Source organism: Trachypithecus francoisi, unplaced genomic scaffold (assembly GCF_009764315.1).
Source record: "Trachypithecus francoisi isolate TF-2019V2 unplaced genomic scaffold, Tfra_2.0 Lachesis_group6, whole genome shotgun sequence".
NCBI lineage: Eukaryota > Metazoa > Chordata > Mammalia > Primates > Cercopithecidae > Trachypithecus > Trachypithecus francoisi.
The window spans coordinates 65,340,427-65,355,693 of record NW_022681471.1 but is presented as its reverse complement, the minus strand read 5'-3'; the positions used below and the strand labels follow the sequence as shown (position 1 = coordinate 65,355,693).

General features: G+C 39.0%; 1 protein-coding gene across 1 annotated transcript in view; it reads left to right on the top strand.

The window, feature by feature from the left end:
• ATP7A (ATPase copper transporting alpha) overlaps positions 1–15,267 on the top strand; it is a 162,475-nt gene that overhangs the window by 128,629 nt on the left and 18,579 nt on the right. The window contains 7 exon segments of the mRNA XM_033202080.1: positions 1,039–1,193; positions 1,732–1,866; positions 10,037–10,231; positions 11,932–12,114; positions 14,150–14,165; positions 14,168–14,245; positions 14,248–14,364. Of these exon segments, the coding sequence (XP_033057971.1) occupies positions 1,039–1,193; positions 1,732–1,866; positions 10,037–10,231; positions 11,932–12,114; positions 14,150–14,165; positions 14,168–14,245; positions 14,248–14,364 (879 nt within the window).

Sequence of the window (15,267 nt, the reverse complement as noted above, 5' to 3'; positions counted from 1 at the left end):
GCAGATTTTCCTAGGCAAATACCTAGTCTGTCTTTTTTCTGTAAAGACTGGTCTAATCTGAGCTATGATATGAGTCCAGGTTTTCTGCATCAGGGTCTACTCTAAGGGAATAAGCCTGGCATAGTTTTAGAAATCTTAGGTAAAATCTAAAGCAGAACCAAAATGATACCTTTCCCATCTCAACTCTCTGATAGTCCTAGAAGAAACTCAGTTTATGAACCATGTGGAAGTGATGTAGGACTGTGTGTTTCTTCCTTTGTTTTATTTTATTTTATTTTTGAGACAAGGTCTTACCCTGTCACCCAAGCTGGAGTGCAGTGGCACAATCTCGACTCATGGTATCCTCTGCCTCCTGGGCTCAAACAATCCTCCCACCTCAGCCTCCCGTGTACCTGGGACTACAGGTGCATGCCACCATGCCTGACTAACTTTTGTATTTTTTTGTACAGATGGGGTTTTGCCATGTTGCCCAGGCTGGTCTTGAACTGCTGAGGTCAAGCCGTCTGTCTTCCTCAGCCTCCCAAAGTGCTGGGATTACAGGCATGAGCCACTGTGCCCTACGAGACTGTGCTTCTCAATAGGGGTGCTATTGCCAGTTTGGATGGGGCAATTCTTAGTTCTGGGGGACTCTCTTACACACTGTAGTACAATTCAGTGTCCCTGACCCTGGCACTGGCACACTAAATCAAAGTAGTAGCACCCCCTTCCCCATCCCGTGCAGTCATTATTACAAACAAAAACTCCCTCCCACATTTCTAAATGTTCCTTGAGAACAGGTTAAGAACTGATGTTCTAGGACTGGGGTGAAACTAAAAGTATCTGCCAACAAGAACTACCATACAGGCTTTTCCCGTTCAAGGTTTATATTCCTGGCTTTAGCCTAGAATTGATACAAGGAAAAGGGGAAAGCAACTTTTACCTAGGCATTTGTTCAGATTCTATTTTATATCTAGATATTTTTGGCAAGTAACAAATAATGATATGTTTCATGATAGTGATCATTTATGCTCCTTAAATGTATCTCTACTCTCCATACAGGGGAGGCAATGCCTGTGGCTAAGAAACCTGGCAGCACAGTGATTGCTGGTTCCATTAACCAGAATGGGTCACTGCTTATCCGTGCAACTCATGTTGGAGCAGACACAACCCTTTCTCAAATTGTCAAACTTGTGGAAGAGGCACAAACATCAAAGGTAACTTAACTCCCTAGGAGAAACAAACTATTTTCTTTAAAGCCTTCTCAGTATAAATCTTCACCTAGTTTTTACGTTTTCTGATAAAAATTTTAGTTGCATTAATATGGAGTTTGTTTGTTTTTGCTTTGAGACAGGGTCTCACTCTGTTGCCCAGGCTGGAGTGCAGTGGCACCATCATGGCTCACTGCACTTGACCTCCTAAGTTCAAGCAAGCCTTCTGCCTCAGCCTCCCAAGTAGCTGGGGCTGTGTGTGGGCACATGCCCCCACACCCAGCTAATTTAAGAAAAAATTTTTATACAAACAGGGTCTCCCTAAGTTGCCCAGGATGGTGTCAAACTCCTGGACTCAAGCTATCATCCTGCCTTAGTCTCTCAAAGTGTTGGGATTACAGGTGTGAGCCACCACACCTGGCCATTAACATGAAGTTTGTTAAAATATTTCTATTTGTGCTAACTACTAAATATACTCTGCATTCAGTATCAGAAAAGACTTTGATATGCTGCTTATTATTATTGTTGTTATTTTTAATTCTAGGCTCCTATCCAGCAGTTTGCAGACAAACTCAGTGGCTATTTTGTTCCTTTTATTGTTTTTGTTTCCATTGCTACCCTCTTGGTATGGATTGTAATTGGATTTCTGAATTTTGAAATTGTGGAAACCTACTTTCCTGTAAGTGACTTGTAATAACTCTTTACTATATGCAGAACAATTTGTGAGTCTTTTGCATTAGTAATTCAGTGGAAATAACTTTAATAATCACCAGGACCTTTAAAGGTTTGGAGTGGGAGGGTGATAAGAATAATATTTGCATTTTTGTAAATATAAAAAATTTCCTTTTGGAGAAAAATTTTTATTATGACTTGTGTTTTTCAAAAGCAAATACCAAACTTTTACATGTTATGCTTAGTCTCATTTCTGACATGGTTTTGCTTTCACAAAGGACTATAGATATATTGAGGAAAACCTCAGGATTTCAGCTCCATCATTTACTGTCAATGTGATCTTAGACTACTTAATTACTCTCTGAGCTTCAGTTTCCTCAACTATAAAGTGAGGTTTTAATAATACCCATTTTGTGTAACTTAAGATTGTTGTGAAGGTTAAATAAGATAATATATTAGAAATAATTTATAATTTATTAAATGCTTTACAAATATAGGATATTATTAGTGTCTGCTCATCTAGTTCTCTGATGCTCTCTATGGTGTTGTAAAGTGGTAAAGTAGTAGAACTGGACTGTGCCTCAAATTAGATATATAAACTTTAAGTCATGTAACTTTTACTATCCTCAGTTCTCTTATCTGTAAAATAGGGAAAATAATACCTAAGATACAGGATTGCAATTAGTATAGGTGAAAGCATCTAACATATTGACAGATGCAGGTGACAGCCAAGGGTCCCCCAGTGAAACCCCTGAAGGTTGAAAACCTTTAAGCCTAAAACATCCTGAAGGTTGAAAAACCAGACTGCTGGTCCCAGATGAAGCCTGCCCTAACTCCCAACGCCCCACTGATTCTTTCTAAATAATGTCCACCTACGCACTGGGAGGATGGGGTGGGGCCCCGGGAAGTTCACCCCGTTTGTATAGGGGAGGAGTCTGGCCTGTCCTGTTCCTGGGTAGTACCTGGGGTTCAGTCGGTGAGGTGGAGAGCCTGTTAACAGGACTCAATCTCATTTTGCCGAGTTGTTTTTCCTTTTTCCGTTTTGGCCAACAAATTCCCTTCCCCCTCACCCTTCAAAGTGTCTGCAAACCTAATCTTTCCTTGCCGTGTGACAAGCATCTGTTCTTTTTCTACAACAACATGTGTACATCTATGAAGTTTATGGAAGCATAAGCCTAGAAATCTATGAAAGCCCCTTCCAGCTGTGTTTCTATATCGATCTGTAACTCTTGGATGAATATTGAAGTATTTGAGAACTTAATAAGAACCTAACACTGTAAAACTACTACTGATAAGAGCTGCAGTGAGCCATGATTGCACTACTGTACTACAGCCTGGGCAACAGAGCAAGACTCCTACTCACAGTAAATAAAGTCTTAGTTTGTTGTGTTTATTTATTTTATTTTTTATTCAGGAGGTACATGTGCAGGTTTGTTTGTTTGTTTGTTTGTTATTTATTGAGACAGTCTTGCTCTGTCACCCAGGCTGGAGTGCAGTGTCACGATCTCGGCTCACTGCAACTTCCACCTCCCAGGTTTAAATGATTCTCATACCTCAGCCTCCTGAGTAGCTGGGATTACGGGCTTATGCCACCATGCCCGGCTAATTTTTGTATTTTTAGTAGAGATGGGGTTTCGCCATGTTGGTCAGGCTGATCTCAAATTCCTGACCTCAGGTGATCCACCTGCCTCGGCCTCCCAGAGTGCTGGGATAACAGGCGTGATCCACCGTGCCCGGCCCATGGGTATATTGTTTATTACATGGGTATATTGGGTGATGCTGGGGTTTAGGCTTATGGTGACCCCATATCCCAAACAGTGAACATAGTACTCAATAAGTAGTTTTTCATCCCTTGCCCCCCTCCCTTCTTCTCACCTTTTGGAGGCCCCACTGCTCATTGATTCCATCTTTATGTCCATGTGTAGCCATTGTTTAGCTCTCGCTTGTAAGTGAGAACATGTAGTATTTGATTTTCTGTTCCTACATTAAGTCACTTAGGATAATGGCCTCCAGCTTCACCCATGCTATGCAAAGGACATGATTTCATTCTTTTTTTATGGCTGCATAGTATTCCATGGTGTATATGTACCACGTTTCCTTTATCCAGTCCATCAATGATGGGCACCTGGGTGACTCCAAGTCTTTGTTATTGTGAAGACTGCTGTGATAAACACACATGTGCAGTTGTCTTTTTGATAAAACAATTTAAAATAAATAAAGGAAAATCCTTTGAGTAGATATCCAGTAGTGGGATTGCTGGGTTGAATGGTAGTTCTATTTTAAGTTCTTGGAGAAATCTCCAGACTGTTTTCCATAGAGGTTGAACTGATTTACATTCCCACCAACAGTATATAAGTATTCCCTTTTCTCTGCATCATTGCCAATGTCTGTTATTTTTTGACTTTTTAATTATAGCCATTCTGACTGGTGTGAGGGGGTATTTCATTGTGGTTTTAATTTGCATTTCCCTGATGATTAGTGATGTTGAGTAGTTTTTCATGTGTTTTTTGATAACTTGTATGTCTTCTTTTGAGAAGTGTCTATTTATGCCCTTTGCCCACTTTTAAATAGGGTTGTTTTATCCTTATTGATTTGTTTAAGTTTCATATAGAGCCTAGATATTAGTCCTTTGTTGGATGCATACTTAGGAAATATTTTCTCCCATTCTGTACGTTCTGTTTATTCTGTTGATTGTTTCTTTTGTTGTGTAGAAGCTCTTTAGTTTAATTAAATCTCCTTTATTAATTTTTGTTTTTGTTGCAATTGCTTTTGAGGTCTTAGTCATAAATTCTTTCCCTAGGATAATGTCCAGAAGAGTTTTTCCTAGGTTTTCTTGGGGTTTTTATAGTTTGAGTTTTTACATTTAAGTCTTCAATCTATCCTTAGTTAATTTTTATGTATGGTGAGAGATATGAGTACAGTTTCATTCTTCTGCACATGGCTAGGTAGTTTTCCCAGCACCATATGTTGAATAGGGTGTCCTTTCCCCATAGTTTGTTTTTGTCAACTTTGTTGAAGATCAGTTGGTTTGTAGGTGTGTGGCTTTATTTCTGGGCTCTCTATTTTGTTCAATTGATTTACGTGTCTATTTTTGTATCAATACCATGCTGTTTGATACTATAGCCTTGTAGTATAATTTGAAGTCAGGTAATGTGATGCCTCTAGTTTTATTCTTTTGCTTAGGATTGCTTTGGCTATTTAGGTTCTTTTTCCATATGAAATTTAGGATTGCTTTTTAAATTCTGTGACAGAAGACAGTAGTAGTTTTATAGGAACTGTGTTCAATCTATAGATTGCTTTGGACAGTATGGTGGTTAGGGTTAGACATGGAGAGAAGATCATCTCCTGCCAAACCCTTCCCCCACACCTACAGTGCTACAGATGCAGCAGTGGTACTTCCCACCAGAAGCCAGCTAATGCACACTTGGACAAAGCATATTTCATGCTTTGCATGGTGGCTCCAGCCCTACTGCAAGTGAGTCACATGCTGCTTGGGCTTTATCCAAGGGCAAGGCTCAACTTCTTCTCCCGACAGAGTGGCACTGTCCCAGCAAGGAGGGACAGACAAATCACTGAGTTGCCTGCTTTGGTCTGTGGGAAAAGACTAACCCAAACCCATTTTAGTGGTAGCTATCGGAGGGGCATACTCATGGGAACCAAAGGACAAAGTCCTTATGAAATGAAGGTCAGGAGCCCTGCAACAAGGGCACAAAAGAGAAGCTGATCATGTTCTTGCCAGCGCAGGATCAGGAATGGGAGTGCACCCTAATGTAATCTCTTCCCACCATCCCTGCATCAGGGCAGGTACTTCCACCTGACACCAACCTACCTGCTGTCTCTTACTTACTCTTGAGTGCCATCTACTGGTCTGTATCCTGAACTGCATCATAAAATTTAAAATCTGCTAACAGAAAGGCTTAGTTCTAGCCCTTAAGATAAGTCCACAGGGACCTCTGCACCCTAAACCCTACAGGAGATTGTCAGCTCTAATGGCTAATACCTCACTACAAAAAGCAGCATCTGAGAAAGCTACAGCATAGAAGCTATCCACAACCAAGGAACCTGTACAGCACCTTGGCCCCCTAAAAGCACCAAAAACAAAGCTAAATGATCATACACAACATGCACCACAGTAAAGCACCCAAAGGAAAAAAAAGAAGGAAAGAAAAAGTCCCATGGAAATGATAGCAAATTCAAAAATAGGAAGCAAAAGTTCCCTTGGATGAGAAAGAATTAGTGCAAGAACTCCAGCAGTACAAAAAGTGTTTTGACAACGCCAAAGGATTGTAATAGCTTTCTAGCAATGGCTCCTAAGCAGACTGAAATGTCTGGAATGACAGATAAGTAATTTAAAATATGGATTGCAAGGAAACCTCAATGAGATTCAAATGAAAGTGAAATCCAGTATATAGAAACCAGAAAAACAATTCAGGATAGCAAGATGAGGTAGCCATATTAAGAAAAAAAAAAAAAAAAAAATGGAACTGCTGGAACTGAAAAATTCACTAAAGGAATTTCAAATCCAGAGAACTCCTGCAAAACATTATAGAATATGACCATCCCCAAGGCACACAGGCATTAGAATATTCAAAGTCAATGCAAAAGAAAAAAATCTTAAAGGCAGCTACAGAAAAGGGCCAAATTACCTACAGAGCAAAACCCATCAGGCTAACCACAGACTTCTCAGTGGAAATGTTACAAAGCTGGAAGTGATTGGAAGCCTATTTTTAGTTTCCCTAAAGAAAAAAAAAATTGACAACCAGGAATTTCATATACTGCCAAATTAAGCTTCATACATGGAGTAGAAACAAAGTCTTCCCCCAGACAAGCAAACAGTAAGGAAATTCATCACCACCGGACCAGAGCTATAAGAAATGTTCAGAGGAGTTCTGAACATGGAAACAAAATAATGTTACTTGCTACCACAAAAACATGTATAAATACAAAGCTCACAGACCCTATAAAGCAATTACACAATTGAGACTACAAAGAAACTAGCAAGCACCACCATGAGGAACAAAACCTCATATATCAATATTAAACTTGAATGTAAATGGCCTAAATACTCCACTTAAAAGACATAGATAGAGTGGCAAATTAGAATAAAAAAACAAGATCCATCCTTTTGCTGTCATCAAGAGACCCATCTCACAGGTAATAACTCATGGGCTCAAGGTGAAGGGATGGAGAAAGATCTGTCATGCAAATGGAAAACAAAGAGCAGGGGTTGCTATTCTTGTGTTAGATAAAACAGAGTTTAAACCAACAATAGTTTTTAAAAAGGCAAAGAAGGGCACTACAAAATGATAAAGGTCTCAATTCAACAAGAAGATTTAACTATCTTAAATACATATGCACCCAACATTGGAGCATCTAGATTTATAAAACAAATACTGCTAGACCTACAAAAAGAGTTAGACTGCCATACAATAATAGTGGAGGACTTCAGTACCCCCCTGACAGCACTAGAGAGATCATCAAGGACAAAAATTAGCAAAGAAATTCTGCACTTATATTGGATTCTCAGCCAAGTGGACCTAATAGATATCTACAGAATACTCCACTCAATAATCACAGAATATACATTCTTCTTATATGAACATGGAACATTCCCTAACATTGACCATAGGCTTGGTCATAAAGCAAGTCTTAATAAATTAAAAAACAACTAGATCAGATCAGGCATCTTCCTACACTACAGTGGAATAAAATTAGAAATCAATACCAAGAGGAACTCTAAAAGCCACGCAAGTACAGGGAGACTAAACAACCAACTCCTGAATAAATTTTGGGTAAACAATGAAGGTAATGCATTTCTCCCAGCTGTGGTGGCTCATGCCTGTAATCCCAGCACTTTGGGAGGCCAAGACAGGTAGATCACCTGAGGTCGGGAGTTAAAGACCAGCCTGGCCAACATGGTGAAACCCTGTCTCTACTAAAAATACAAAAATTAGCTGGGCATGGTGGCGCATGCCTGTAATCCCAGCTACTTGGGAGGCTGAGGCAGGAGAATCACTTGAACCCAGGAGGTGGAGGTTTCACTGAGCCTAGATTGCGCCATTGCACTGCAGCCTGGGCAACAAGAGCAAAACTCCGTCTCGAAAAAAAAAAAAAAATTATCTCTATTCCTGATGACATGATCTATACCTAGAAAACCATAAAGATTTCTCCAAAAGACTCCCAGACCAGATAAACTACTTCAGTAAAGTTTCAGGATATAAAATCAACATACAAAAATTATTAACATTTCTATACACCAACAGTGTCCAACTTGAGAACCAAATCAAGAACTCAATCCCATTTACAATAGTCACACACAGAACATACCTAGGAATACATTTAACCAAGGAGGTGAAAGATCTCTACAAAGAGAACCATAAAAAACTGATGAGAGAAACTGAAGAGGACACAAACAAATGGAAAAACATTCCATGCCCATGGATTGGAAGCATTAATATTATTAAAACTACCATACTGTCCAAAGCAATCTATAGATTCAACACAATTCCTATAAAACTAATGTCCTCTGTCACAGAATTTAAAAAGCAATCCTAAAATTAATATGGAAAAAGAATCTAAATAGCTGAAGCAATCCTAAGCAAAAAGAATAAAACTAGAGGCATCACATTACCTGACTTCAAATTATACTAAAAGGCTATAGTAATCAAAACAGCATGGTACTGATACAAAAATAGACATGTAAATCAATTGAACAAAATAGAGAACCCAGAAATAAAGCCACACACCTACAACCAACTGATCTTCAACAAAGTTGACAAAAACAAACAATGGGGAAAGGACACCCTATTCAATATATGGTATTATTATATGAGATTACAGACATGAGCCCCCATGTCCAGCCCATTACTGTAATATTAAAAAGTTCTTTAAATGATTCATGTCTGTTTAGTACACACTGAACAAAAGGATTGTCGAGAAGTTTTTTTTGTTTTTTTTTTTTTTTTTGAGACAGGGTCTCACTCTGTTGCCCCAGCAGTAATGCAGTGGTGCAGTCATGGCTCACTGCAGCCTCAAACTTCTGGGCTTAAGTGATTCTCTTACCTTAGCCTCCTGAGTAGCTGCAACTAGAGGCATGCACCACAATCCCTGGCTAATGTTTTGTGTGTTTTTTTTTTTTTGAGATCGAGTTTTGCTCTTGACGCCCAGGCTGGAGTGCAGTGGCATGATCTCGGCTCACTGCAACCGCTGCCTTCCAGGTTCAAGCAATTCTTGTGCCTCAGCCTCCCAAGTAGCTGGGATTACAGGCATGTGTCACCATGCCCAGCTAATTTTTGCATTTTTAATAGAGATGAGGTTTCACCATGTTGGCCAGGAAGGTCTTGAATTCCTGACCTCAGGTGATCCACCCGCCTTGGCCTCCCAAAGTGCTGGGATTACAGGCGTGAGCCACCATGCCCGGCCATGCCTGACTAAAAAAAAATTTTTTTTGTAGAGATGAGGTCTTACCATGTTGCCCAGGATGATCTCAAACTCCTGGCCTCAAATGATCCTCCTGCCTTAGCCTCCAAAAGCACTGGGATTACAGATATGAGCCAGTGCACAGGCCGGCAAGTAGCTTGGAATGTGTTTCCTTCAGGAATTTTTCTCATGAGTTCAGGATGTCTTAGATTTCTTCTAAAACTACCAATTATATTTTTCCCACATGAGCAAACACTGAACATCACTAAGAGTTTAATTAGCAGATATAGTTGGTTTACATTGTTATGTCCAAAAGGATTTTGTTGAAATATGACTAAGGTCCCTTTGCATGCCATGTGATTCTTTTTCATTGTCTTTCAAGAATAGTGTGAAAGGCAGATTTATGATTTTACTATACAGAGATTGAGACTTCTGTTTATTCAGTATCAAATTTTTTGAAAATTATGTTTCACATTTGCAGCTATTTCTGAAGATCTCTAATAAAAACATTCATTTTCAATATGGAGCCCTTATATTCAGTCCATAGTTTGTAATTCTAGAATCTCAGTATGTCCTAATTTCTTATGTTCATAAAAGAAAGAAAGTTTTCTTACCTGTAACTAAAAAATATATGTAGGTAGCTAGGTAGGATATGTCACTTTTTAAATTGTGGTTTTATTTAAATAGTGTTAAGTTTTGTTTCGTTTGTTTTGTACAGCTCTAAATTAATAACGAAAATTTATGCCTTTCTTCTAAAGGGCTACAATAGAAGTATCTCCCGAACAGAAACGATAATACGATTTGCTTTCCAAGCCTCTATCACAGTTCTGTGTATTGCATGTCCCTGTTCACTGGGACTGGCCACTCCAACTGCTGTGATGGTGGGTACAGGAGTAGGTGCTCAAAATGGCATATTAATAAAAGGTGGAGAGCCATTGGAGATGGCTCATAAGGTAAGACAGTCCCCAGAACTAAAACTCGTCCCACCAAATTATCAGTATCACCCCTGTTGAGAAACATATACTCCTAAATTATTTCTCTGTGGTCCATGAGCTGAGTTGCTTCTAGGACTATCCAGAGATTTGAGGCAGGAAAGTGTTATTTTGGTTCTGCTCCAGATTGGCCTTAGTTACCTAAGATCCCTAAAACTACTCCAGGCCTATTCTATTAGAGCAGACCCTAATATGGAAAACCTGGACTCCTATCCTAGCTCAGACTAGACTAGTCTTTATGGCAGAAAGACAGAATAGGTATTTGCCCAGGAAAATTTGCCAAACTCTAGCAGCCTTCTTATTTGTGTGTGACTTGTTTTCTTTACTGGGACCTTCAATTACAGTGCCGTTTCTTTGCCTTTGCTGCCACCAGCCAACAGTTTGCAGCTATGACTTTAGGAATATAATCCTATCTCTGATCTCATATTATGCTTTCCATAATCATCTCAAGGCTACATGACTTCAACTAAAACCGTGTTTCTACTAGTATGTTCTTATTTTGAGGATGTAAGCTATATACATAAGTATGTAGTAAACATAGAACATATCGTAGAACAAATCTGGAAACTCACCTAGCCAGAGAATACAGGCTAGTAATTTTTATAGACATTTAAAAATTTGATATAATTTCAAAATTAAAAGTTGCAAGACTAGCCTGGTGCAGTGGCTCATGCCTGTAATCCCAGCACTTTGGGAGGCTGAGGCAGGCGGATCACGAGGTCTGACCAGCCTGACCAACATGGTGAAACCCCATCTCTACTAAAAATACAAAAATTAGCTGGGCAAGGTAGCGTGCCTGTAATCCCAACTACTCAGGAGACTGAGGCAGGAGAATTGCTTGAACCCAGGAGGCGGGGGTTGCAGTGAGCCGAGATAGCTGTTTTTTCCCCTGTCCAGAATCATACTTGTTGGTTTTTTTTTCTTTCTTTCTTTCTTTCTTTCTTTTTTTTTTTTTTTTTTTTTTTTTTTGAGATGAAGTCTCGCTCTGTGGCCCAGGCTGGAGTGCAGTGGTGCGATCTCGGCTTACTGCAACCTCCACCCACCAAGTTCCAACGATTCTCCTGCCTCAGCCTCCTGAGTAGCTGGGATTACAGGCATACACCACCATGCCCAGCTAACTTTTTATTATTGGTAGAGATGGGGTTTCACCATGTTGGCCAGGCTGGTCTCGATCTCCTGACCTCAGGTGATCCGTCCACCTCGGCCTCTGAAAGTGCTGGTATTATAGGCTTGAACCACTGCACCTGGCCATTTACCTTTATTCTTATGATCATTTCCCTACTGCCTAGATTTTCCCATCAGATCTATAATTCATTAGTATTGAAAGCCTTTTCTTTTTTACTTTGAGGCACCAGAGGGGTCTCTTAATTACCTGTTAACGGTCAACCCTTAAAAATTAGCTCTGGTTGTTTAACATATATTCACAGTCATTCAGTATGAACAAACAGTTCAACATTGGCAGAGGAGAGCTATTATGTGTAACTAAGAGTATTTCTTCTTTTATTTTCCCAAAGACCATCAGTTTTTTAAGTCAAATTAAGTCAAAGGTCAGTTTACTAAGAAACTAAATAGTCATCTGTTTGTCAAAACAGACCTTTTTGTTATTTCTGGAAAGGTGATGTGGAGGATCATCAAGTCATTGTATCTTAATTTTCTTACAGGTAAAGGTAGTGGTATTTGATAAGACTGGAACCATTACTCATGGAACCCCAGTAGTGAATCAAGTAAAGCTTCTAACGGAAAGTAACAGAATATCACACCATAAAATCTTGGCCATTGTGGGAACTGCTGAAAGTAACAGTGAACACCCTCTAGGAGCAGCCATAACCAAATACTGCAGACAGGTACATTTTTTCCTCTTGTTTATTAATGTAGTCATCTCCTGTAGGAATTCCCTGGATCAAATCCACACTGGTGTTTGATTTGCATATATAGTTGGTATGAAACTAAAAAGACTTGTATTTTCTCATTTAATTGTATGTAACTCATTTCTTCATACAGATAATTATACAGATGAAAACAAATGAACTATAATCCTATCACACAGATAACTCCTGTTGACAAAAAAAATTAAAATAGAAGTTATACATATTTGTGGTAGGACAATTCAGATAGTTCAGAGAATTACATATTGAAAATTGTAAACCTCATTCCCTGCCCCCTTCCATAATTCCTTTCTCCAAAGTTTAACAACTGTTAACCTATTAAGTCTTTTAAAATGACAGCTTTATTGAAATATAATTCATGTACTATAAAGTTCACATTTTTTAAGTGTACAATTCAATAATTTTAGTATAGTCATAAAGGTGTGCATCTGTTAACAGTTTTTAATGCATATAGCCACATATATGTATTTATCATATTTTAAACTTTATACAGAAAGGTCATACAATGATCAATCTTTGTTACCTTGCTTTTTTATTTTATTAAGTGAATTTTCCTATCAGGAAATGCAGATCTGCCTTATTGTTTTTAATGGCTATATTGTACTCTATAATGTGATTGTTTGGTTTTTTTGGCTTTTACAGTATACACTCAACATCCTTATTAGTTTTTGCAAGTCTGTCTCTGCATTAAATGCCTATCAATGCAATTGCTAAGTCAAAGGATGTATGCAGTTAAATTTTGATGAATCTTACCAATACCCATATGATGAGGATTACCAATACCCATGAGGGGTTATACCAATTTATACCTGCACCAAAAGTTATGAGTGCTCATTTCCCCACATTCTTACCGACACTTTATTTTTATTTTCTCAATGTACTGGGTGAAAAACTATTTACTTGATGGTTTGCTTTGCATTTCCTTAATTATGAATAAGGTTGAGCATCTTTTTATATATTTATTGGCCATTTGAATTTCTTTTCCTCTAACCTGTTTGTATCCATGACCTATTTTTCCACAGAATTGTCTTTTTCTTATTCATTTGCATGAGTTCTTTATGAATTGTCTCACACTAATTTTACACTTAAAATGTGGCAGTTTCTACCATTGGTGTTGCCATTTATTTATTTGTTCTTTCCCTTTTACCTATTACCTGTTACTGACCTGGCTTCCTTACACCAAAATCAAACAGCAGAGAGGATGAAGCTATAAAGAGCTAGGAAACAATGAGAGCCCCCAGAACTTTTCGGCTTACTAAAGACGTAGACTAGAGAGCAGATGGAGAGTCTCTGGTAACTAAAGGCCATATACTTTGTTACCCTTTGTTGCCCTGTATTGAATAGAAAACCTGACTTGACTATAGAATTAAAATTTTAATTTGTAATATCTACTGGAAAGAGCAGAGAATACTGATAAGCTTTCCATGTTTCTATAAATTTTAGAGAGTGGGATTAAACAAGGAATTTTTTTTTTTTTTTTTTTTTTTGAGACAGAGTCTCTCTCTGTCACCCAGGCTGGAGTGCAATAGCGCAATCTCGGCTCATTGCAACTTCCACCTCCTGGGTTCAAGCGATTCTCCCACCTCAGCCTCCCTAGTAGCTGAGATTACAGGTGTGCACCACCACACCTGGCTAATTTTTTTTGTACTTTTAGTAGAGACAGGGTTTCACCATGTTGGCCAGCCTGGTCCCAAACTCTTGACCTCAGGTAATCTGCCCACCTTGGCTTCCTAGCCGGTTTCTTCGGCTGGAATTACAGGTGTGAGCCACTGCGCCTGGCCAAAACACAGATTTTGAGGCACTTCTGTAACTTTGAATATTATGTTTGATGCTCTATTCCTTTGTCCTTATCAAAATCCACTGTCAAGTAGGCAATAAGTGACAATTTTATTTTAAACATTTAGAATTAACTTGGTGTTATCTTTTATTGTCCTAATAAATGACCTTGCATTATCAGAACAGTAGAGGAAATCCTTTTGTTTCTGTTTGTTAGGAACTGGACACTGAAACTTGGGTACCTGCATAGATTTCCAGGTTGTGCCAGGCTGTGGTATTAGCTGTAAAGTCACCAATATTGAAGGCTTGCTACATAGAATAACTGGAATATAGAGGACAATAATATTAAAAATGCATCCCTGGTTCAAATTGATGCCAGTAATGAACAGTCATCAACTTCGTCTTCCATGATTATTGATGCCCAGATCTCAAGTAAGCTAATTTTCTTTGTAGTACCAATTATGGGGCAATTATGAACATATGGCTAACTTTGTAATGCTGAACTGTTATAGAAGAAACAAAAATTGGCATCATAATTTCATGTCCTCAAGTCAATTTTACCCTATGCCTTCTGATCATTCAAATTAGTCAAGAACATTCCCAACTGTGGTCATTAACACCACCATAGGGTGATGAGGTCTAGCCTTAGCTAGCCTTAGCCTTTTCTCACTACAACTACTCCAAACCTTTCTATCTTTCACAAGATTCTGTGACCCTCTCCTTTGTCCCCTCTGCAAATTATCTTATTTTTTATATAGAAAATTATGGTTCTTGGTCATGTGTTCTTTTTTTTTTTTTTTTTTTTTTTTTTGAGACGGAGTCTGGCTCTGTCTCCCAGGCTGGAGTACAGTGGCCGGATCTCAGCTCACTGCAAGCTCCGCCTCCCGGGTTTACGCCATTCTCCTGCCTCAGCCTCCCAAGTAGCTGGACTACAGGCGCCCGCCACCTCGCCCGGCTAGTTTTTTGTATCTTTTAGTAGAGACGGGGTTTCACCGTGTTAGCCAGGATGGTCTCGATCTCCTGACCTTGTGATCCGCCCGTCTCGGCCTCCCAAAGTGCTGGGATTACAGGCTTGAGCCACCGCGCCCGGCCGGTCATGTGTTCTTACGTATTTTTGCCCAGAATTATTCCTTTTTTCAGAGAAAGCAGTATCCTTCATCTTGCCTAATGAATCCCTTCATCTAGATCCCACCCTCTCTTGATTCATCAGGGAGCTCCCTCTTTCTGTTAGGTCTCCTTGCTTTTTCATTTTTCATCTCTTTCTGTTTTAGTTTCTTCTCCTAAACATATAAATATTTCTTCCATCAAAATCACTATATTCCCATCTAGATTTTG